Source organism: Dioscorea cayenensis, chromosome 20 (genome assembly GCF_009730915.1).
Source record: "Dioscorea cayenensis subsp. rotundata cultivar TDr96_F1 chromosome 20, TDr96_F1_v2_PseudoChromosome.rev07_lg8_w22 25.fasta, whole genome shotgun sequence".
Classification (NCBI taxonomy): Eukaryota; Viridiplantae; Streptophyta; class Magnoliopsida; order Dioscoreales; family Dioscoreaceae; genus Dioscorea; species Dioscorea cayenensis.
In genome coordinates this window covers 29,045,897-29,070,000 of record NC_052490.1, presented here as the reverse complement: position 1 = coordinate 29,070,000, position 24,104 = coordinate 29,045,897, and the positions used below count along the sequence as shown (strand labels likewise).

General features: G+C 36.4%; 2 protein-coding genes across 3 annotated transcripts; one reads left to right on the top strand and one right to left on the bottom strand.

Annotated features, from left to right (window-relative positions):
• The first annotated feature begins 9,831 nt into the window (after positions 1-9,831).
• LOC120251402 lies at positions 9,832-13,394 on the top strand. Its single transcript, XM_039259930.1, has 3 exons — positions 9,832-10,663; positions 12,082-12,213; positions 12,359-13,394. Exons 1-3 carry the CDS (start codon positions 9,870-9,872, stop codon positions 13,215-13,217), a joined length of 1,785 nt encoding a protein of 594 aa, XP_039115864.1. The 5' UTR covers positions 9,832-9,869; the 3' UTR covers positions 13,218-13,394.
• LOC120251481 (probable starch synthase 4, chloroplastic/amyloplastic) lies at positions 13,192-23,962 on the bottom strand. 2 transcript variants are annotated; one of them, XR_005533420.1, is made up of 17 exons: positions 23,674-23,962; positions 22,340-22,562; positions 20,667-20,745; positions 19,489-20,572; positions 19,311-19,362; positions 17,553-17,675; positions 17,384-17,459; positions 17,093-17,277; positions 16,774-16,968; positions 16,627-16,698; positions 16,190-16,399; positions 15,419-15,544; positions 15,013-15,162; positions 14,684-14,745; positions 14,512-14,587; positions 13,883-14,409; positions 13,192-13,762 (listed from the first exon to the last, which is right to left on the bottom strand). XR_005533420.1 is itself a non-coding variant. In XM_039259996.1 (16 exons), the coding sequence occupies exons 1-16, from the start codon at positions 23,829-23,831 to the stop codon at positions 14,233-14,235; spliced, it is 3,048 nt and encodes a 1,015-aa protein (XP_039115930.1). In that variant the 5' UTR covers positions 23,832-23,962; the 3' UTR covers positions 13,836-14,232. The 2 variants fall into 2 exon arrangements, 1 of the variants encoding a protein (XP_039115930.1); XM_039259996.1 differs by lacking the exon at positions 13,192-13,762 and having other exon boundaries at positions 13,836-14,409.
• Between the last annotated feature and the right edge of the window lie 142 nt (positions 23,963-24,104).

Genomic DNA, 24,104 nt, shown 5'->3' with positions numbered 1-24,104 from the left:
CTGCAAATAGTAACAGACACCTCTGTATGGAGCAATAAAATTCGGGGTATTAGCATATTCTGCATCTACTAGATAATATTTACCCCTTAGGACTTCAAAACTTTGTTCGATCGAACGTTGGAGAATCCTAGCATCGGAAGCAGAACCTTCCCAACCAGCTTGTACAAATATAAAATGAAGGTCAAAATCACATGCGACCATAACATTTTGCGATAGTGTTTGCATTATATTTCTGTAAGGATCTCGTTTATCCAAAGAAATTGTGATAGGAATAGTGTTCCATCAATGGCACCAACACAATCCTAAAAAATAAACAAACATAAAACATTTACAATAACTAAAATAATTTATAATTAAAATTAATAATATATAGCTTTACCCACCTTGAAAGATGGAAAAAAATTTCTGTTATTCTGAATAACCGGCGATGTGACTGTCGATGGAGGTTCTATGTATTCATGAGCAACTCGATTTATAGCTTTAAGTACTTTACTAAAATAACAACTAACCGTTTCTGCAGAATGTTGAAATCACTCTTGAACATCGCAGTTACTAGCACTATGAGCAAGGGTGTACGTGAACATTGCTAGTTGTTCCTCGACTATTGTCCGTGTCACACCCACCCCTTCCACCGAGGTAAATGTGGCACCCATCAGTTAAAATTCCTTTTTAACTGGAAGCTGACACCCTGTTTTAAACAAAATCAGACCTACAAATCACAATTTACAATTTTACACAAACTACAGGTTCAAATACAGAAATACAATAAATACAAATACTCAAATTTGCGGGTACAACCGCTACAAGATCACAACAACAATAAATAAAAAGAAAGGAAGAAGGACCCACTGCAATCCTGGACTCAACCTCGACTAGCTCTATAGTCGAGCGGTGATCTACTAGGGTCCCTGCTCCCCGCAACTACTGACACATTCGGGTTGGTCGGGTAGTGGCTTAATAATTTCAAATACTTAAATACGAGTATATATATAGTATATAAATACCAACTTCTCAAATAATTTTTCCAACTTTTCCAAAAATACCGAATTTTAGCAAAAATACAATCTTTAAAGAACTTTTGAAACATAAATTCAACATAGATCAACATCAATTGATTTTTCTCAGAAAACACAAATTTTGTGAGAGTCTGGTCTCATCACAATTCAAAAATATAACATAAATCTCAAATTCAAAAATAAAAGCAATACCCAACACTCACCCGAAAGATAACATGGTCTAGAAAACTCTCTAAACCTTCGCCGTGGCCGGGCTGAGGTTCGAGCCGTCAAGGAACTCATGTCCTTAACGTTGACCCATCGGTTCACCGGTCGGTGACCCCGGCTACCCGATGAATATCCGATCGAGGGCTCTGCACTCCCACCCGAACCGGCCCTCGTAGTAATCAACACCCTGGGTCCACCACGCCACCTCTAAAAGGGTCGGCCCGTGGGGACCCACTCTGCGATGAGTCGGGCCTTAGCCCGTCGCCCATCAAAAACCATCAAGTAAATACTGACAATAATACCATCGATATAAATCATATCACGGGATCCTTTTCGGGACAAGTATTCACATCACGAAATAAACATTATTTTCCACAAAGCCAATGCCAAAAGTATAACCATGCATAATACCAGTAAAGATCCATGATACCATTCCTATACCAGGAATGAAAACCAATTCTACTAACAATGCCGATAAAAACATCTTTTAATATGCTCACATGGTTTTCGCAAATCACTCCAAATCAAAAGCATATATACCCATCAAAAATAAATACAAGAATTGAATAATTAAATCACATATACATGTATTTTTTTACTATTCACAAATACATATAATTATACAAAAGCTGATGTATCAATACGGTTATCATGGCACATCGTAGGAAAAATAAATATAAGTATATTTCGACCTTATACGCAATTAAACATGATAAAATGAAATACTTAAACATTTATTTCAAAAATACTAGCCATTAAACAATTATTTCAAAAATAATAATAATTAATCAATTATTTAAAAATAATAGCCACTACCAACTCACTCGTGTCCTTGGGTTCCTTGCTAGACACTGGAACTCCCTCCCAAGACCGAACAACACCTAATAGAATAATATAATAAAAAAATAAATAACATATTTAAACTCAAAAGAAAAATACAAAAAATAATAATCAACTCTCTATCGGGCCCACTCACTCCAATCGGTTCAAACCCCGACCTGCATAATCAAATTGGTCTCCAATTGCACTTAAGCCAACTCAATTTGGACTGAGACCATTCCGGACCAACCCTCGAACCATCCTCAATTCCACTGAACCAAGCTCAAATTCACTGAACCAAACTCAATTTCACTGAACCAGGTTTAATTAAAACCAATCAGCCTTGAACCAACTCAATTCTTATACAAAAATATATTGAACCAACTTGGTTCAGCCCAAAACCCTTAGCCCAACATCCAAAACCAAACCCAAATCAACTTCAACTAATTCAATTCAACCAAACCATTCAAGTCCAACCACACTCAACTTGATTTAATCAAACCCTGACCAGATCAATTCAATCAAACCCAACCAATTCAATTCTCATCCAAAACCCAATTCCAATTCAATTAAATGAACTTGGTTAAACCAAAATCAAACTCAACTCAATCAATTCAATTCAATTCAACTCAACCAAATCAATTATAACTTGGTTTGATCCAACCAAATCAACTTGGCTAACTCAACCAATTCCAATCTAACCATCATCATTAACATCTTAATCATCATAATCATCAACTTAATTAACTAAACCAAACCCTAATCTCGGTGCTACGATGAATTGCTACGATAGAAACCGAAAAATCTCATCCTTCATTCAAGTTTAGATTCATCACAAATACTAATGATTTTTTTCAACACAAATTGAGCAACAATCATCTATAACCATTAAACATGTTTTTTTCCTACTCAAATCCATCATTATCTTCATCAAATCCATCAAATACACATATATACATGCATACATACACTCATTCATCAAAAATACACCAAGAAAAAGCTCTTACCAACTAAAACCATCCTCCCATGAGCTCCTCCCAGCGATCTCCCATCCCCCACCTCAAATCTCCCATTTTTTTCTCCTCATTTCTTCATTTTTTTATTTTATTTTTTTCTTCTCAGGGTTCATGTAGCACAAAAGATGGAGAAGAAGATGAACAATTTCTCAAACCCTAGATTTTTTTCCTCTAAATTACATTTTCAGCCGAAATTCACTTTCAATCCCTCCAAATATATTTTTCTTACAAAAACAGTCCCTGAAAAAAACTCACCAATGATCCCTGAATTATGAAATAGTATTCTCAAAAGGTCCTTTCAAATTACCCAACGGTCCCCAGGTTATAACACAACATTTTTTTAAAAGATCCCTTCCATCTTACTTTTCAGTCCTCGGTTTCCATAAACATTTCATGTCCATCCTTTTCATTTATTTTTTTAACCCAAAATTTTTTTTAAAAACTTTTACATTTAAGTCCTTGTTCTTTCCGCTTGGGTTTCTCACCAAAATTACTCTGTACAAAAATATTACTGCAACTGTAGTAATACCCTGAATATATTTTTCCAGTAATTATCCAAAGGTTCAGGGTATTACAGTCCGTTTTGAGTTGCAGAGAGATTTTTCGCTTAAACGATTAACCAATGCTTGAAATATATAAGGCTCCATAAGAAATTCTCTTTTGCAACGTTTCTCATGACCTTCAAAAATTTTTTGTACAAATGTAGCACCTGTAAGAATGGATGTGTGATGTTCTTTACCTTTGGAAATTGCTGGACATTGTCTCAGCCAAATGCTAAGCATTAATAGATCATCTTCTTCATTTTTTTCCTCCAAAAATTTAAGGAAACCATGTTGAAAAGGGTATGTGTAGTTGCAAAGGAGTCATATTGTGTATAAATAAATAGAGGAAAATTATAATGGCTATATTTACAACAGTTATAATGTAACGGCTATTTTTATTATGTATTTATTATGCAAAACCAAACACTCATTATGTAAAAATAAAATATCTAGTAATTTATGCAATAATTTTTTATTTTGGTAACCAAATACTGATCTAGTAATTTATGCAATAATTTTTTATTTTGGTAACCAAATACTGATTTTGTAAAAATAAAATATGCCATGTCATAATTTCTGTAATAATTGTTTGCACTTCTTGCATAATAAAATTATGCTATATTTTTATATTTCGTAACCAAACATGCCCTCAAAGAACAAAATAGGGTTATTTTTTTAGTAGGGTACCTTATTATGCCCGTGCTTCATTTTGAGCACTTTTTTTTAATTCGTATCAAAATGAGCATTTGAATTTAATTTGCTTTCACAGGGAGGGCATTGATGCTATTCCGGTGATTAAATGCTTACGTGTCCACCGGAGATCTCACGTGGACTCCAAATTTCCACATCACTTGCGCACGTGGAATGGCCACGTGGACAACTAATCCACCTCATCAAAAAACCGCCACGTCAGCCCAAGCCCCTTCTTCTCTCCTTCGATTTCTTCTCCTTCTTTGTGTTCGCAGAGAGAGAGCTCCCCTTGTTTGCCCTAACTATCCCATAGCATACACCTTCTTCTCCTCCTTGTTTGCCAAGAAAGAGCAGAGTTCCAATAGAAAGTAGACAGTGAGAAACCAGGGAGCATTTTTCTTAAGTATTTATGTTCTTCAATAATATAGGGTATTATTACACAAGAGCATGATGCACACAATGCTGAAGAAAGGAGGCCAGAAAGGAAAAAACTTGAAACAATGAGACAAAGAAAGAAGGGCATAATTGAAGCTAACCTAGTACTGGTGGAACAGACTCATGCAGAACCATTGCAAAAGAAAAACACAGGTCAAAAACATCCTGTAAATTCAGATCTTGCAACCAAAAAGAGGAAACAATGGATTCCATAACTTATCAGGATTGCTTACAGTGATGAAGGGAATGTTTGAAAAAAAGATGCTGCTCTTGGATATTTCTTGTTATGACAGCATGTAATTATATTCTAAGGATGTACTCAGAGCCTAATAGCAATTTTGTTGTGACATGGTGATATTATGTTTTAAGGTTGTATTCGAGCCACAGGCAATTTTGTTATAACAAGCTAAATGAATGAATTATAAATGTTTGTTCCCATAATTGTGTCTCACACTTGATTTCCTTGTCTCCAAAACAAATGTAATGTATAACTGGTTTGAATATATGTCTGTATATGCTGCACATATTATGTAAATGTCATATACCTGCATATAGCCAGGTACTTTGTCCAGTTTTGTCAATGCCAATGGTTAACCTTTGTCCAGACTTTCACAGTGATTCGCTTGAAGTTTAAGCCATTGATTATACTTTGTAATTATAAATGATTACCCTCATAATGGTAGATAAACTTCGTGATAAATTTGTTAGCAGAACTTTCACAATTATGATATTTTCTGTGTCCAAATTTTATTTGTCCATTTACATGATAAGAAGAGGGAGATAAATCAAAGGCTCTCTTGGAGAAGAAGGGGGAGATCGCTTGGTCTAAATTATGAACAAGTGGCTCTAGATACATGGGCCTCTTCGGTCTCTTCGCGAGGGCTATGGAGGTGGTCTATTTCCCTCGGTTTCTCACCGCTCTACTTTCTCTGGGTACTCGCCTCCCTTAGCAAACAAGGAGGAGAAGAAGATGGACAATAGGGAGATAGTTAGGGCAAACAAGGGGAGCTCGCTCTCTCTCTGAACGCGAAGAAAGAGAAGTCAAAAGGGAGAAGAAGGCTGACGTGGCGGTTTTTTGATGAAGTGGATTAGTTGTCCACGTGGCCATTCCACGTGCGCAAGTGATGTGGAAATTTGGAGTCCACGTGAGATCTCCGGTGGACACGTAAGCATTTAATCACCGGAATAGCATCAGTGCCCTCCCTGTGAAAGCAAATTAAATTCAAATGCTCATTTTGTAATACCCTGAACCTTTGGATAATTACTGGAAAAATATATTCAGGGTATTACTACAGTTGCAGTAATATTTTTTTTGTACAGAGTAATTTTGGTGAGAAACCCAAGCGGAAAGAACAAGGACTTAAATGTAAAAAGTTTTTTTAAAAAAATTTTTTGGGTTAAAAAAATAAATGAAAAAGGATGGACATGAAATGTTTATGGAAACCGAGGACTGAAAAAGTAAGATGGAAGGGATCTTTTAAAAAAATGTTGTGTTATAACCTGGGGACCGTTGGGTAATTTGAAAGGACCTTTTGAGAATACTATTTCATAATTCAGGGATCATTGGTGAGTTTTTTTCAGGGACTGTTTTGTAAGAAAAATATATTTGGAGGGATTGAAAGTGAATTTCGGCTGAAAAATGTAATTTAGAGGAAAAAAATCTAGGGTTTGAGAAATTGTTCATCTTCTTCTCCATCTTTGTGCTACAAGAACCCTGAGAAGAAAAAAATAAAAATAAAAAAATGAAGAAATGAGGAGAAAAAAACTGGGAGATTTGAGGTGGGGATGGGAGATCACGGGAGTGAGCTTTCACGGGAGGATGGTTTTAGTTAGTAAAGAGCTTTTCTTGGTGTATTTTTGATGAATGAGTGTATGTATGCATGTATATATGTGTATTTGATGGATTTGATGAAGATAATGATGGATTTGAGTAGGAAAAAACATGTTTAATGGTTATAGATGATTGTTGCTTCAATTTGTGTTGAAAAAAATCATCAGTATTTGTGATGAATCTAGCTTGAATGAAGGATGAGATTTTTCGGTTTTCATCGTAGCAATTCATCGTAGCACCGAGATTAGGGTTTGGTTTAGTTAATTAAGTTGATGATTATGATGATTAAGATGTTAATGATGATGGTTAGATTGGAATTGGTTGAGTTAGCCAAGTTGATTTGGTTGGATCAAACCAAGTTATAATTGATTTGGTTGAGTTGAATTGAATTGAATTGATTGAGTTGAGTTTGATTTGGTTTAACCAAGTTCATTTAATTGAATTGGAATTGGGTTTGGATGAGAATTGAATTGGTTGGGTTTGATTGAATTGATCTGGTCAGGGTTTGATTAAATCAAGTTGAGTGTGGTTGGACTTGAATGGTTTGGTTGAATTGAATTAGTTGAAGTTGATTTGGGTTTGGTTTGGATGTTGGGCTAAGGGTTTTGGGCTGAACCAAGTTGGTTCAATATATTTTGTATAAGAATTGAGTTGGTTCAAGGCTGATTGGTTTAATTAAACCTGGTTCAGTGAAATTGAGTTTGGTTCAGTGAATTTGAGCTTGGTTCAGTGGAATTGAGGATGGTTCAGGTTGGTCCAGAATGGTCTAGTCCAAATTGAGTTGGCTTAAGTGCAATTGGAGACCAATTTGATTATGCAAGGTCAGGTTTGAACCGATTGGAGTGAGTGGGCCCAATAGAGAGTTGATTATTATTTTTTTGTATTTTCTTTTGAGTTTAAATATGTTATTTATTTTTTTATTATATTATTCTATTAGGTGTTGTTCGGGTCTTGGGAGTGAGTTCCAGTGCTCAGCAAGGAACCCAAGGACACGCGTGAGTTTGGTAGTGGCTATTATTTTAAATAATTGATTAATTATTATTATTTTTGAAATAATTGTTTAATGGCTAGTATTTTGGAAATAAATGTTTAAGTATTTCATTTTATCATGTTTAATTAGCGTATAAGGTCGAAATATACTTATATTTATTTTCCCTACGATGTGCCATGATAACCGTATTGATACATCGCTTTTGTATAATTATATGTATTTGTGAATAGTAAAAAAATACATGTATATGTGATTTAATTATTCAATTCTTGTATTTATTTTTTTGATGGGTATATATGCTTTTGATTTGGAGTGATTTACGAAAACCATGTGAGCATATTAAAAGATGTTTTATCGGCATTGTTAGTAGAATTGGTTTTCATTCCCGGTATAGGAATGGTATCATGGATCTTTACTCGGTATTATGCATGGTTATACTTTTGGCATCGGCTTTGTGGAAAAATAATGTTTATTTCGTGATGTGAATACTTGTCCCCGAAAAGGATCCCGTGATATGATTTATATCGATGGTATTATTCAGTATTTACTTGATGGTTTTGATGGTGACGGGCTAAGGCCCGACTCATCGCAGAGTGGGTCCCCACGGGCCGCCTTTAGAGGTGGCGTGGTGGACCCGGGTGTTGATTACTACGAGGGGCCGCTTCGGGTGGGGAGTGTAGAGCCCTCGATCGGATATTCATCGGGTAGCCGGGGTCACCGACCGGTGAACCGATGGGTCAACGTTAGGGACGTGAGTTCCTCGACGGCTCGAACCCTAGCCGCGGCCACCGCGAGGGTTTAGAGAGTTTTCTGACCATGTTATCTTTGGGTGAGTGTTGGGTATCGCTTTATTTTTGAATTTGAGATTTATGTTATATTTTTTTGAATCGTGATGAGACCGGACTCTCACAAAATTTGTGTTTTCTCGAGAAAAATCAAATTGATGTTGATTTATGTTGAATTTATGTTTCAAGAGTTCTTTAAAGATTGTATTTTTGCTAAAAATTCGGTATTTTTGAAAAAAAGTTGGAAAAATTATTTGAGAAGTTGGTATTTATATACTATATATATCTATGATTTAAGTATTTGAAATTATTAAGCCACTACCGACCAACCGAATGTCGTTTGTAGTTGCAGGAGCGTGGGACCCTAGTAGATCACCGCTCGACTATAGAGCTAGTCGGGTTGAGTCCGGGGATTGCAGTGGGTCCTTCTTCCTTTCTTTTTATTTATTGTTGTTGTGATCTTTAGTAGCGGTTAGTACTGCAAAATTTGAGTTATCGTATTCACTGATATTTATGTATTTGAACCTCGTAGTTGGTGTAAAAGTTGTAAATTGTGATTTGTAGGTCTCGATTTTGTTTAAAAAGCAGGTGTCGGGCTTCAGTTAAAAGGGAATTTTAACTGATGGGTGCCACATTTACCTCAGTAGAAGGGGTGGGTGTGACACATTTTGATACGAATTAAAAAAAAGTGCTCAAAATGAAGCAATGGCATAATAAGGTACCCTACTAAAAAAATAACCCAACAAAATAAGATCACCCACTCTCCTCTAAATTTTAAAATGTATGATTTTCCTAAAATAACTATAAAGAATACAATTCTCAAAGCATGTCATTAAACATACATTAAAAAAAATATTAATGACCGGAATAAATGAAAAAATGAAAATAGTGGAGATCAAATCTTAAATCAAATTAACAGAAGGTAGTGTTTAAACCACAAAAAGTTGCTGAATTAGAAATAGTAATTTACCAGCATTAATAGTTTTGTTGGTTTTAGATACATCCAAGATTAACCACAAAAGATTTGTGGATTTACATCTAGGAGAATAGTTGATTAAGTAATTAATCATCTAAAAATTCTTTTATTTATCATCAAAGGAAGATATTTTGGTTTATAATGCTTTGTTTTTATCCAATATAATGCAATAATTAACCATATGTCTGCATTTTCATTATTTTGAGTATCCGTACGTATAACTAGAACAGTTATTGATTATTAACATATATGGAAATTGGAAACCTAATCAATTTGTGTGAGTGAGTTGGCATCAATTATTAATTCAAAAATACCAGTGGCTAACTTGGTCGCCCATACAACATCCAAAGTTGTGAGCCAGTACACAATCCAAAGGCCACGAGCATTCATAAATCCACCAGCCAATCAAATTCAAGCAAAACATAGCCATGAGATGAGAACTTCTATCCTCCTTTCCCTCCACTCCCTTTATTTAAACCACTCTTCCCTCCATCTCCAACTCACCAACCTTCAATATTAATTCATCCTTCAATCTTTAATTCCACCACCTCTCAAAACCAAATGGCTGCAACAATGGCCCTCTCCTCCCCTTCCCTTGCCGGAAAGGCGGTGAAGGTTGCCCCAACAGCCTCTGAGATCTTCGGTGAGGGCCGAGTTTCCATGCGCAAGACTGGTGGCAGGCCCAGGCCCGTTTCTGGCAGCCCGTGGTACGGTCCTGACCGTGTCAAGTACCTCGGTCCTTTCTCCGGTGAGCCACCATCTTACCTCACCGGTGAATTCCCTGGTGACTACGGCTGGGACACTGCTGGTCTCTCCGCTGATCCAGAGACCTTTGCCAAGAACCGTGAGCTTGAGGTCATCCATTGCCGCTGGGCCATGCTCGGCGCCCTCGGCTGCGTCTTCCCAGAGCTCTTGTCACGCAACGGTGTCAAGTTCGGTGAGGCAGTGTGGTTCAAGGCTGGTGCACAGATCTTCAGCGAGGGTGGCTTGGACTACTTGGGCAACCCCAGCCTGGTGCACGCTCAGAGCATTCTTGCCATCTGGGCTTGCCAGGTTATTCTCATGGGTGCCGTCGAGGGATACCGCATTGCTGGTGGCCCTCTCGGAGAGATCACTGACCCTCTATACCCAGGAGGCAGCTTTGACCCACTGGGTCTTGCTGATGACCCAGAAGCATTCGCGGAGCTGAAGGTGAAGGAGATCAAGAACGGTAGATTGGCCATGTTCTCAATGTTTGGATTCTTTGTTCAGGCCATTGTGACAGGAAAGGGTCCATTGGAGAATTTGGCTGATCATCTTGCTGACCCAGTTAACAACAATGCTTGGGCTTATGCCACCAACTTTGTTCCTGGCAAGTGAGTGAGAGTGTGCTTGCATTGTACATTATCTGCTACTGTCTGAGATGTGTACCACTATTTGTATTATTGCTGTTGTTTTGAGCAATTAAGAGGGCTGTTTGATTCTTAATCAATCTCTGTTAAGGATAATGTCAGTAGCTTAAAAGCCTTAAATTTTAAGATACAGGCATTCCAATCATTTTACTATATTTTACATATATATATATATATATATATATATTGGTCTTTAAGGTTCTTTTCAAAAACCGCAGGAATCTATTGGTCTTTTCCAAAGGTTGAACGACTAATTTGCTCACAAAATTATGGAATTTTTTGAGGAAAAAACTCTATTGATATGTACATAATTTTCAGAATAAAAATGATATAAAAGACCTTCATGCATTAATGCATGGACGAGGAATTATAATTCTAGAGTACCATTTTAACAAGAGACATGATTAATACAACAATCCTTGAGCAGTAACACTAACTCTTTTTGAATTTGATCATTAAAAAAATTATGTCATGTTTTTTCTCCACAAATATAAGCTTCTTTGCCTGTGATTACATGTGTGTGTATAGGCGATTCATCATCTGCGATGGCAAAAAAAAGAAGGTGCAAATGAAATTTAACGGATGAAACGGTGTTATATTACTGTTGCGGTGATGATTGAATGATTAAGATGTAAATATTATTTATCATGTAACTATTCATAAGAGTATTATTTATCTTACTATACATTGTTAACATTCAAATGAAATAGCTGGGTTCAATCCAACGGTTAAGAACAAACGTCCGTAAATAATGTATTTATAAACATTCACTAGATAACCAACCCTCATATATATATATATATATATATATATATATATTCTCAAAACAAAAAGCTAAAAGATATCATGTTATTTATTACACTCACCTGGATAAGATGAAGAAAAAGTTCCCTTCTCTAGCCACTAAATGTGAGATCATTAATTTCAGCGGTATAGATGCCACAAACTATCTAATCACCGGAGATGGTAAATATCATGTGAGCTTGATCCAATCCAAGAAAGTAGGCTAAGTAAGAAGAAATAATCTGCTGTGTATATTCAAACAGGCAAGATTCTATAATCCATTTTGCAGGTCACTTTGTTAATTGCAGTGCCTAAAAAACCTAAATAATCTGGTGAAATCCTACACTTACAGTACTTTTCAAAGCTCATTGTTACTTTGCATCATGTTACTAAAGTTATCTGCAGTGAATAAAACCAGATAATTTATTGACAAATTTATCTCAGGATAAATCAACTAATCTGGATCTATTCCTAAACCCTAAGACAAAAGTGTCAAATAGGGCACCTGCTCCGGATCATTTACAGGCTGTAGAGTGCACAGAAACAAATCAACAATTCAAAATGCTAAAAAATAGATAAAATGTTGCTATTATCATCAGAAGATATACTCAGAACCAACCTTCAGCAGTGTGTGGCTGTGAGGCGTCAGAACTTCAGAAATATCCAAACAAGACTCAACCATCCAATCAGCAAATGCAAACTGATACCAAGAATCTGCAGCTGATGTGGAAGTAGTGGCTGAGGAAACGCCTAGTGGTCCAGTAACACAACAGCCTTGAATACTCAACCAATAAGAAGAGAGATTCAGATTTCACTGGATAAAACATCTTAACCAGTAACAACATCTCCATCTCCTTTAAGTAGCCCCCTCAGCTAACTCATCATCTCACACTGCTACAACCTTCTCTTCAAACAAACTCCTCCTTGTCTAGAAGAAATGGCAGCCACAATGGCCCTCTCCTCACCTTCCCTCGCCGGAAAGGCAGTGAAGGTTGCCCCAACAGCTTCTGAGATCTTTGGTGAGGGCCGGGTTTCCATGCGCAAGACTGGTGGCAGGCCCAGGCCCGTTTCTGGCAGCCCATGGTACGGTCCTGACCGTGTCAAGTACCTCGGCCCCTTCTCCGGTGAGCCACCATCCTACCTCACCGGTGAATTCCCCGGTGACTATGGCTGGGACACTGCTGGTCTCTCCGCAGATCCTGAGACTTTCGCCAAGAACCGTGAGCTTGAGGTCATCCACAGCCGCTGGGCAATGCTTGGAGCACTTGGCTGCGTCTTCCCGGAGCTGCTGTCACGCAACGGTGTGAAGTTCGGTGAGGCAGTGTGGTTCAAAGCCGGTGCACAGATCTTCAGCGAGGGTGGCTTGGACTACCTAGGCAACCCTAGCCTGGTGCACGCTCAGAGCATTCTTGCCATCTGGGCTTGCCAGGTTATTCTCATGGGTGCCGTCGAGGGATACCGCATTGCTGGTGGCCCTCTCGGAGAGATCACTGACCCTCTTTACCCAGGAGGCAGCTTTGACCCACTGGGTCTTGCCGATGACCCAGAGGCATTCGCAGAGCTGAAGGTGAAGGAGCTCAAGAACGGTAGATTGGCCATGTTCTCCATGTTTGGATTCTTTGTTCAGGCCATTGTCACCGGAAAGGGACCACTGGAAAACCTGGCCGACCACCTAGCCGATCCCGTCAACAACAATGCCTGGGCATATGCCACCAACTTCGTCCCTGGCAAATGAGTGAGGAGCAATGGATGTTGCTTGTCTGCCGCTCCATCTTTTCCACCAGCACTGAATCATCTTGGACATTGTAATCTTGTGCTTGTGGATTGAGATTGGTGTTGGCAATGTAAAATATTGAGCTCTGTACCAGCAGTTTTATTTTCAACAATGTTTATGTAACGTTTGTCTGTGTTCCTTAGGTTGCAAACTAATAAGCCAGAAATTGTGCGATTCTACATATAATCTGTCGTGTGACTAGTGGCTGGGAACTCAAGCTAAAAAATTGGCCAATCATACTAGGATGATATATCCATTGGTATAGAAAGGTGAAAAACTTGATGCCGAAGGTGAACAATGAAAAGTAATGCAAGGTAACTAGTAAAGCACAGAGGAATCATGAAAACATTTGACAGATTAACAGTAATATTTCTAAACTTGAGAAATAGATTTTCTATTATGTACTTCTCAAGGTCTAACAAGAAGAATAATAAGATTTAGAGGAAGAGGATGCCACTTACCTTAAAATGAAAGACTTTGGAGCCTCCTGACTTGCTTTGAAACAGCTGCCATGAAAGGCAAACAACAAGTATCATTCCAAATAAAATCATGGATTAAAGAAATTTAACACTCAGTGAAGTCCTGCAATTTTATATTTATTTCATCAGTGAAGTTGCATTACTTACTACAGAGTTGAATGTCTGGTACTACAAAGAATCCCAAGATAATGATGAAATTTCTCAATCAACACTTAACATATTGCTTTCTTTCTCAGGTGTATAACATGAAGGGCAAACTTGTGATCACATTTACAACAGCGAGAATATTGTCCCCACAACTATGCCAAGTTTCCTTGCAAAAAGTCATCCTGCATTGTGTGTAGACATATGCTTTTGCACTCATCAGCAAAGAGCAGAGAATCAGAACCAAGAGCTGTAACCCATCTTATAGCATGGCAAGACAGATATGAATTTGGGAAACCAATTGGTAGCATGCCCAATTAAGAAGAGGGAGAGGATCAAGAACCGAAAGAGAATTACAAATTTTTTGATGCCCTCGCTCTAGCCACAGCCTTTTCATAGAGCTCTTCATATTGTGCAGCAGAAGCATCCCAACCAAAATCCATTCTCATTACCTTCTGAACAAGCTGCTGCCAACTTTCTCGACTTCTAAAATAATAATTAATTGCCCTTTCCATGGCTTCGCTTAGTCCCTAAGAATTTGGCCAATGAATGAGAAAGATGGCCAATTGAGGAATCCACTAGTATAACTATGGTAATGTACTGGAACAGAATCATGATCAAATATTACCAACCTGTTCATCTGGTCTTGTGAACTTAAACCCATTACGGAATTGTAATGGAACTGAATCGTCATCAATATCAAACACACTGATAAACAACACCGAGTTAATGATCAAGGAATAATAAATCTTGATAAATTGCCATGTCTTAACAATTGGGGAAAAAAAAAATATGATAAAGCACCTATCATTTAAACCACCAGTGCTCCGCACAATCGGCACAGAACCGTATCTCATAGCTATCATCTGCGAGCAGCAGAGTGATCAAGGATTTAAGTTATAATAACTTCAAAAGAATTGGCGTTTAACCTCAGAAACTATTGTCATATATGTTACAGCGTCTTTTGGGGGAAGGAGGAATGCACACAGTAATAGAAAAATAGGAAAAGAAAAATTCAATGCAACATACCAAGCACTTCACTACAAGAAGTTCAAATGACATGTGATGCTTGCTTAACTAGTGATGGTCTACTAGCTTGATGTTCTTGAATTTCATGAGAAGCAGATCAATACCTGAGTAAGTCCACAGGGCTCAAACAATGATGGAATAATAAGCATATCGGTAGCTGCATATATTGTGTGTGAGAGGGCTTCATCAAATTTTAGTAGCAACCGAACATGAGGGTCACTTTGGAAATGGTTAGCAATACCCTCAAACTCCCTCTGCAATGAAAATTTATCGGTCAAGACCTACTCAAATCAAAGTAAATATTTTTAACAAGCATGCAAGGGTTCATTCGCAATTATGCAGACAGAAGTTATTTTTCATTGATTTATAGCTATCAAAAACCTAAAGTTACAACAGAAAACACAAGGAAATAAAGGATTACTTTTAATTTAAGAACATGAACTTTATAGAAATATATCTTCTCAACAAGGGGTTCACATGCTGAGTTATTTTGACAAAAAAGAAAATTACTTGAATGTGAGGTACTGGGCTTGAACCTAGAAGCACAAATTGCCCCCCTAATTCCAGTGTTCGATAAATTGCATGCCTGATGAGATGTACACCCTTCTGTGGTACAAGTCTTGTGATACACCCAACCTGTGCCGCAAATTATCAATGATTCAACGCGTTAAAAATGAAGATAAACAACAGCAAATGAAGAAAAGTCGGTGAAAACCTTGAAAAAAAAATCAAGTTCTGCCATGACGGTCAATCACAATAATAATTTGCAAAAAATTGATACAAGAGTCAGAACACTTGATGCAGGTGATAGCAGCAGAACAAAATCTAAATGGAAATGGCAAATGTTAGTAAAATCTACGAATGACTTGATAGCCTAATTTAAATTTTGAATTTCAAGTTCTGAAGAGATATTTTCTAGTAAAAGGAGGAAAGAATATTGTCACAGGTAACTTCTAAAGCAGATCATAAAAGGCAACTTATCATGACTGTGTCTGAATCATAAACAAAAGGTTATTAATAATTACGACAGAATGACAAGCATACGTAACATATCTCAACTTGTCAATCAAAATGGTTCACAGCACAATAAACCCAGCAGGACCAAGCTCATGATCCAGATCCATCACACTTTAGCTAGCACAATGTAAACCACAAGGAAGAGTCTAGACAAATTAAAAATAGACAAATACCATCCTCATCATAAACCAAAACTTGCCAAATTAATCAGATCAATCAAGGAAAATAAAGAATGATTGATTGTACAAGAACAAAGGACATTACCAATGGTCTAAAGGCCTCTGAAGTAGACAGATTTAGATATTTTCTCAAAGCTTTTTTGTTCTGTGTTTTCCCTTGAAGATCATCAGGGCTGTACTGAACTTTTAGAAACATGTCTGTAGAAGGATTCCATGCATCTGTATCAATTCCGTTAAGAATTCCAACAAATTTCCTCGAATGGAAATTCAGTGTTTCTTGCAGTCCACGGCCACCCTGGAAACAAAATGAAACCTAGGAGTCAAAAAGGTAGCAACTGATAAATCATAGTAAACAAAATGAGGCCAACCATTATGTCTGGAAGTAACCACTTTATGCATTATGTTGTCTAAATGGAGGATAAGAGTAAAGCATCATGAATAAAATGTTACATACCAAAATGAATAATCTTGCTCCACAGAAGAATATCGCAAATAACAATCTAATAGAAAGGTTATTATTACCTCTGTAGTGCGTACTTCTTGAGCATAAGTTGGTGATACAGTTGTAACAATATTCGAGTACACAATAGCTCCCTGAAAAAGGAATATAGAAACTTCCAATACAGCAGATACATCAAGCAGAAAACATACAATCCAATACAGCAATACCTTAATAGGATTCACTTTATCATGTGCAGAGTTGTCCTGCATCCTATCTGGTCTATGTAGGTGGTGAACATCAAGGCCACACGATGCCAATTCTGAAGCAGATGTTACTCCCTGATATTCAAAATTGTGACAAGTGAAGCAAATCCTAGCAGAATTAAAACCTCTTGTTGCATAAATGTCCCAGTAAAGCGGTGCCTGAAACCAAAAGGTTTTTCTCAGTAATAAACATCACTTGGAGAAAATATAGTTCTGTAGTTCTTTTTTATTTGAATGTCCATGTGAACACAATATGACAAAGTTAAATGGTCATGGTACATACAACAAAAGCAGTGTGCCAGTCATGGCAATGGATTATATTGGGTTTCTTCCCAGATTGATAAAGCAACTCAAGTGCTGCATGGCTGAAGTATGAGAAACGTTTAAAATCATCATGCTCTCCATAGACTTGTCCCCTCCAGAAGAACTTTGCAGGATGAAGCGGCTCTATCAAGTAGACAGGAAGACCTGCATGTTCATTATTTTACGAGTATGAGCGTATGTGTGTGTATATATTTTTCTTTTACAAATAAAAGATCCTTCATATACAAGAAAATATAAGTAGATTATAAACCTTCAACAGTCCCAACCCAAATTTGATTCTTGAACAGCTGCCCATCAAAATAAGATTGTAGCGCTACATCAAGGACCTGGAATAAAATTCAAGATATGAAGTTACACATTAGTGATCTAGCAACAGATTTCTCTCATGGAGTAAAATGAACAATTAGGAAATAATATACCTTAAGATCACAAATACGGTCATATTGCATGCAATCATATTTAGGAAGAATTATTTCAACAAGGTGTCCTTTCATCTGTAGTGCTTTACCAAGGCCAGAAACAACATCACCTAAACCGCCAACCTTAAAATCCAAGCATTAAAGAATTTAGGAGATAAGCAAGTAATCAAAATAGAAGCTCCAGCCATACAAAGAACTTGAAATTTAATTAAAATATTACTAAGAATCAAAAATGGAAGTTCCAGCAATGCAAATTAGCATATTGAAAATTATAGTATGTGCTACAATGGAGTCTATCTAATAGGAAAAATAACAGAATTTAAATGACAGAATGAGCCATGAAGTCTATCTGATGGTAAAATAGGAGAAAAAACTGAATGAAACAGTATCACCCTAATATCTTGGTGAAAATATATCTATAAACATTGAAACAAGGAGACTGTCAAGCATTATCAAAGACTTGCAATAAATGATAAAAGTTTTGAACGATATTATCTTGTTCCAACCTTGAGGATCAACAATTGAAAAGCAGCAATAATGTAGCACTTTAGGCATGGGACTAAAACTCCTATGAAGTTTGAACTAATAAACAGTGGTAAGCAAGATCTATATATACACATCCAACTGATCCTAGCACTATCATAATTGCAATAACAAAAATGGCCCGTAACGTCCTCCAGGAACCAACAGATCATAAAAGCAGTAATTTGAGGAAACAAATTTTACATGACAAAAAAGTCCGTTAACTGTAAAGAAGCAAAAATTTCATACAAGTATTAAACTAGAGAATCTTTATAACTTTATGTACAATGGTAGGCAGTACAATACCTTTTAGTAATTAAATAAAAAAGAAACTGTCAATCTCTTTGTTCTACATGCTGATCAATTATTATTATGTATAACAATGAACTTTTATCTCTCATCAAGATTCACAAACTTTCAAGCATCAGTAGATTTGTCAAGCTAGCCAGCAAGATGGAAGTGTTTATACAACTTTTTCTTGAGGGCGCTGAACCTTGCTAAAATTACAAACTATATTTTCAAGGAAATATCAGTATGAGTTATCAGAGAAACCACAATATCTTTTGCATCTATTTACAACCAAAAATTATGAACTTCATGATTATTAATTCCCGGGACTAAAAACCATAGAATGGATAAGATCATGTCACTGGATATTGATGCCCCTGGTTATTACAATCATCTCTAACATTAGGGTGAAAGCCTCTCTTACCCCTACAAAAAGAATTACAAAACACAGAGAACAGCCATCTCAAATGTTATAAATTCTCAAGGAGATATGGGACTTTCCAAAAATAAGAACAGATTATATGGATTTTTATTGCATCCAGCATAAAGCAGGAAAACTTAACTTTCTCAAATGTTGCCATACTCCATTACCATTTCAGAAAGAAGTTTAATATGCCATTCCCGGCCATACTCCCTCCCTCCCACTCTCTCTCAGGAAAACTTAACATTCTCAGATGTTTCCATACTCCATTCCCAATTCAATAGAAGTTAAATATACCATTCCACCCCCATGAATAACATTTACTGTTTTATATCAACAGCAAATTTGAAACCTGACCTGGCTCAGACCGAATATTAATCAAGAGAATAGGTATGTTAAAATTTTCATATATGATACACAGAAAAGGAAAGTAAATAAATAGGTTCTAATATGTGTTCCCATGATTCACAGATCAAGAACTATATATATCAATTGTTATATTTGATTAGGTAAAAAAATGACCTTACCTTTGCAATAGGTGCCATTTCTGCAGCGATATGAATGATGTTTAACCCAGAACTGCATCAATGGAGATTTAAGAACAATGACATCAAACAACAGAGTATTTAATACATAATATTCTCCTAAAACAAGTACAACTATGGGCATTTTTTCAGAAGATTAAAAAAAAAAAGGAAAAATCACCTAGGCCTGGACAATGCAAGTTTGAGGAATGAAGACAAATTTTCATTATCAACTTTTCCCTTGCAAGCCAAATATGCGTCACGTATCAGATTATCTTTCTTCCATGCCATTTCCCTCAACGAACTTGCATCATTTAAGGATATTTTCTTTTCAAGTAACAAACCATCGATTGTAAGCAACAAACGACTCCAAAACTCCGATGGCATATCATCCATTGTTTCTTCAAGTGATTTTTTCTTGATTTCTTCTTTTAGTTTATCAACAATATCTTGAAATTCTTTCACAGATTCTTGATACATGTGAATGTGAGAATTTATTTCTTCATCAGATATCTGAAGGCGCTCCTCCAGTAACTTAACTTTCTGTTCCAAGAGCTCATTGTATTTTAGAGCTTTTTCAGATGAATAATTAACTGCAATTGCTTCTTGCAAGGAAGCTTCTAGTAAATCAACCTTCCTTTGAAGCTCATGATTATGATGTAAAACTGTGACTGCCTGTTCAGCTTGTTTAGTTGCCTGATCAAGCAAGCCTTGTAAACTTTCTACCTTCTCTGATAAAGCTTTGCAATCAGATTTCACAGCAAAAAGTTTTGAAACATCTTCCTGGGCAATTGCAAGCTTAGATTCCAACTCTTTAAGGGAAATCTCCAAAATTGAGCGTTCCTTTTCTAGCATCAATACACGCTGCTCAGTTTCCTTGACATCATCAAGCTCCGCCTTGAGATTCTGGATATCATCCTTCAGTAGCATGTTCTCCTTATGCAGGGTGCTCAATTCCTGAGCTAGAGGAGAGTTTTTTGCACCCAATGTAACAGAATCTAAATTCAGTTTCTCCTCATTGTCACGTAAATCATGCTTTTCACCTAAAAATCTATTTGAGGTCATTTCATCCTTAAGTTTCTCAAGCTGATTTTCAAGAAGTTCTACATGGATCTTCTCCTGGGCTGCAGCTTTGGTTCTTGCATCAGTTTCTGTCAACTTCATTTCTAAATTGTTTATATCAGTTTGCAAAGCCTCCTTTTCTGAAAGAATTTTGTCAAGGTCTTCCAATGCTTGAACACGAGCTTCATTGAGAAGCAATATATCTACCAAAACAACCGTTACATGGTTAGATTACATGAAACAATAGAAAACTAAGAGAAGATTACAAGTTCCGTAACATAATGATGTAGTGCTTACTTTTTTCAGCATTCCTGATCATTGCTATCAGATCTTCAAGACGAACACTTGGAATTTGTCGTCCATGAACTTTTTCTATCTAATACACATATAACATCATATTATAAATATTAAAAAGATATAGAAACAATTCATGCTTAAATTCAGAACACGAGAAAACCTAACCATGATTATGCTGCATAGTTGAACATGAATTCAAAGGAAATCCCAGATAACATGGAATTTCATAGAATCTACAAAGTTTGGAGTCAAATTCCAAAAAGCATCATTCTGTGGTCTCTGTGAAAAGGACTTATGGATAAATGGAAACTAAATCCCAAGGCTTCAACACAGAAACATTTAGCATTAGCTAAGAAAATGGGCTTCCCGTTTGAAAAAGAAAGGTAATATGCAACCTATATCCAAATTTTCAATTTCTCCGGCAACTGTCACAATAGAAAACTTTAACTTAGCGACAATGATGACACAATTAAGAAGTGGATGGCAAAAAAAGTTTACAAATTTGGTTCAGAGGATTGTGGGTTTTGATATCGAGATGATCAGCACTATAAGAAGAATAACATAGTGATTAATTAAAGGAAAGGTAATGATGTGTTTAGCTACAACTCACAATTTTCTTTACTTTGAAAATTTCAAACTAAATAGTTTATCACTATTTTCATGCGAAATTTGTGGAAGTAGAGAATGATAGAGTTTCCTATTATAAAAAATTTCTCTAAAAGTTATTAGCATATGAAAATGAAATCTAATAGTGATTTCTATAAATTACTTCAACATCTATACAAAAGATATTGGATAAGTGCAGTTGCTCCATGGCATGTTTTCCAATAGACTAGTCCTTGTCATTTAAGTCTGACTACCATAATATTGGATCATTTACATTCTATACTAACAATAGCACACAAGATTACTTCTAGTCCAACTACATATAATTCATAAATTTCCTCCTAATCCCAAAGCTTCTCATAATTAACCTGCTATTCTCCTCAATTGTCAAATTCAAAGAAATGAATAACATATAACCACTACTTGAACATAAATGCCCAATGAGTCACCGCATCCAATTCCTTCAACATCATTCATTTGAAACTTACTTTCCCACCATACATCCATCAATTTTAAAATTTCAGCAGCGAACCATGCTCCCATATGTTCCTACCTTGAAAGTTAAAATAACATACTTATGACAAATTTTTGCAGAGAACAGAAACATAAGACATTAACTTCAGCAATCTCTAAAAACTTTAAGCTGGTTCAAGATCTCTGAATTGAAATGTTTCTAGAATTATCCATTGGGATGAGATGAGTACATTAGAATAGAATTGTTATACAGAGATAAGAGATGGCTGTGTCATTGTTATTATTGTTATCAAAGTTGGCTGAGGTAAATTGTTGTTATTTGTGTTAATGTTAAAGTGCAGCTGTTGTTGTGGTTATTGTATAATATTCTTTTTTACTATTGTCTTTAGTGTAGCATAAAACAATTGGAAGAAGTCTGTTCCAATTTGTAAGACAAAATTCAAAGAGATCTGCACATCAACAGAGTTACTTTTATATAAAGATGAAGTTACTAGAACAGTATACAAAATAATATCAAAAAGACAAATTATCACTAAAATCTTACTATCAAAAACAACTGAAAACGACTAAGAAATGTAGATATTTAACACTACCTGAGTAACTCCATCGTTTGCAGAGGGCAATGTTTCAACTGTCATGGCAATAGAGTTGCTATCACCATTAGCACTGGAAAGAGTACGGGAGTCAGAATTTAGTTGATGACCACCAGAAGCATCTTGAGCTCCATTGTCTTCATCATCATTAGACTGAGATTTCATATTTACCGTAGAGCTTTTAGGTGGAAACTTTTTGCTTCTCTGCCTCTTTGGCTGGGAGCTGCAAAAATTAAAATCCGTATCAAATGAAGAAAGAATAAAAATAATGTCCATAATAAAGCATTTAAACCCAAAATTAAATTGCCTGGTTTCAAACAATATCCTTTGTACAACCTATCTGAACTTCACAACATGCATGGAAAAGCATGTAAGAGATGCTATGCAGAAGTGATTTTTTTAATCCACTGAGAGGTTCTGGCAAATGCAGGAACAAGATAACTAAATCTAATTAACCCTAAATGAATCAAAAACAAAATAGCTAAACAGAAAAGGTGACCTGAATGACTGGGCAGGGAAACCCAGTAGAGAAAGATGACAGACTATGCATGAAAGAACTTCGTCATTTTTGTGTATAAAATTTCTATGAGCGCTCGCCCACATGTGTGTGTGTGTGAATATATATACAGATGTATGTATAGGAAAGAAGGATATGGATCAAAATTCACATTTCTTCCAGTATGACTTAAATTTGTCTCTATTAGAAAAAGAACTTAGCTAAAAAAAATACAAAATTTCAAAAGCAACAAAGATAACCAAACAGCTTTCACATGGAAAGGCATTGAAAGTGAAGTTCAAGCAAGCCAAACACTATATGACAACCAACACAGTTAAGTCATATCAAGCATACATTCATCATACCCAGTAAAAAAATATCCATTAAATCAAAGAAATCAAACACCAAATCCAGCAACTGCACATTCCAAATAGCAATTTCCAGGACAATGCACGATCAAACAAAAGTCCATCAAATAAACTCCACTAGAAATAAAGATCCACGCAATAAGAAATGAAATTAGAGAACTAAGAAACAATTTAAGAACATATTTCACAGTCAAAGACTATAACATAGTTCAATATACACATTCATCAGAGTTTTTCCATAAAAAAAAAAACATTAGAATGAGGAACCCAAGCTCAAAAAACAAGGTCCAGAGAAAAAACTCAGATCCATGATAAAATAAATCAAAATAAAAAAGAATAAGAAAAGCATAATCAAATAAAAAACCAAGAATAATCAACAGCGCAAAAGATTATCAACTCCATCAATCGATTAAGATCATCATCATGGATGATAAAGGAAAAACAAGAACACATAGAAAGGAGACGCAAACCCGAGATTCCTCTGCCTCATCTTGCAAGAGATGGAGAGGAACCGTTGGGAAGACGCAAAGAGAGGTCGATCTGGGGGCATCTTCAGGCAACCCAAGCCAGGACCAACAGGCCCAACACTGCCGAGAAGCACAGCGCAGGCCTCCGACGCCATTGGCATCGATCAATCAAACAACAAGCGAAGGATCGAAGACAAGAACTTGGGGCTGTTCGAGCTCTGAAGCAATGGAGAGAGTGTTGCTGCGCTGCCATGAAAGGCGCAAAGAAAAAGAGCAACTGAAATGGAAGATATCAGTCACCGTCTCGCTTTCGTTTGTTGCGCTTTTGGTGCAATCTCGTGAATCTGGACCGTTGATCTGATGCATCCGTCCCATGTTATTGTTACACGTGGCTACGACTTGGACCGTCAAAATAGGATAAACCAGTTGTAATT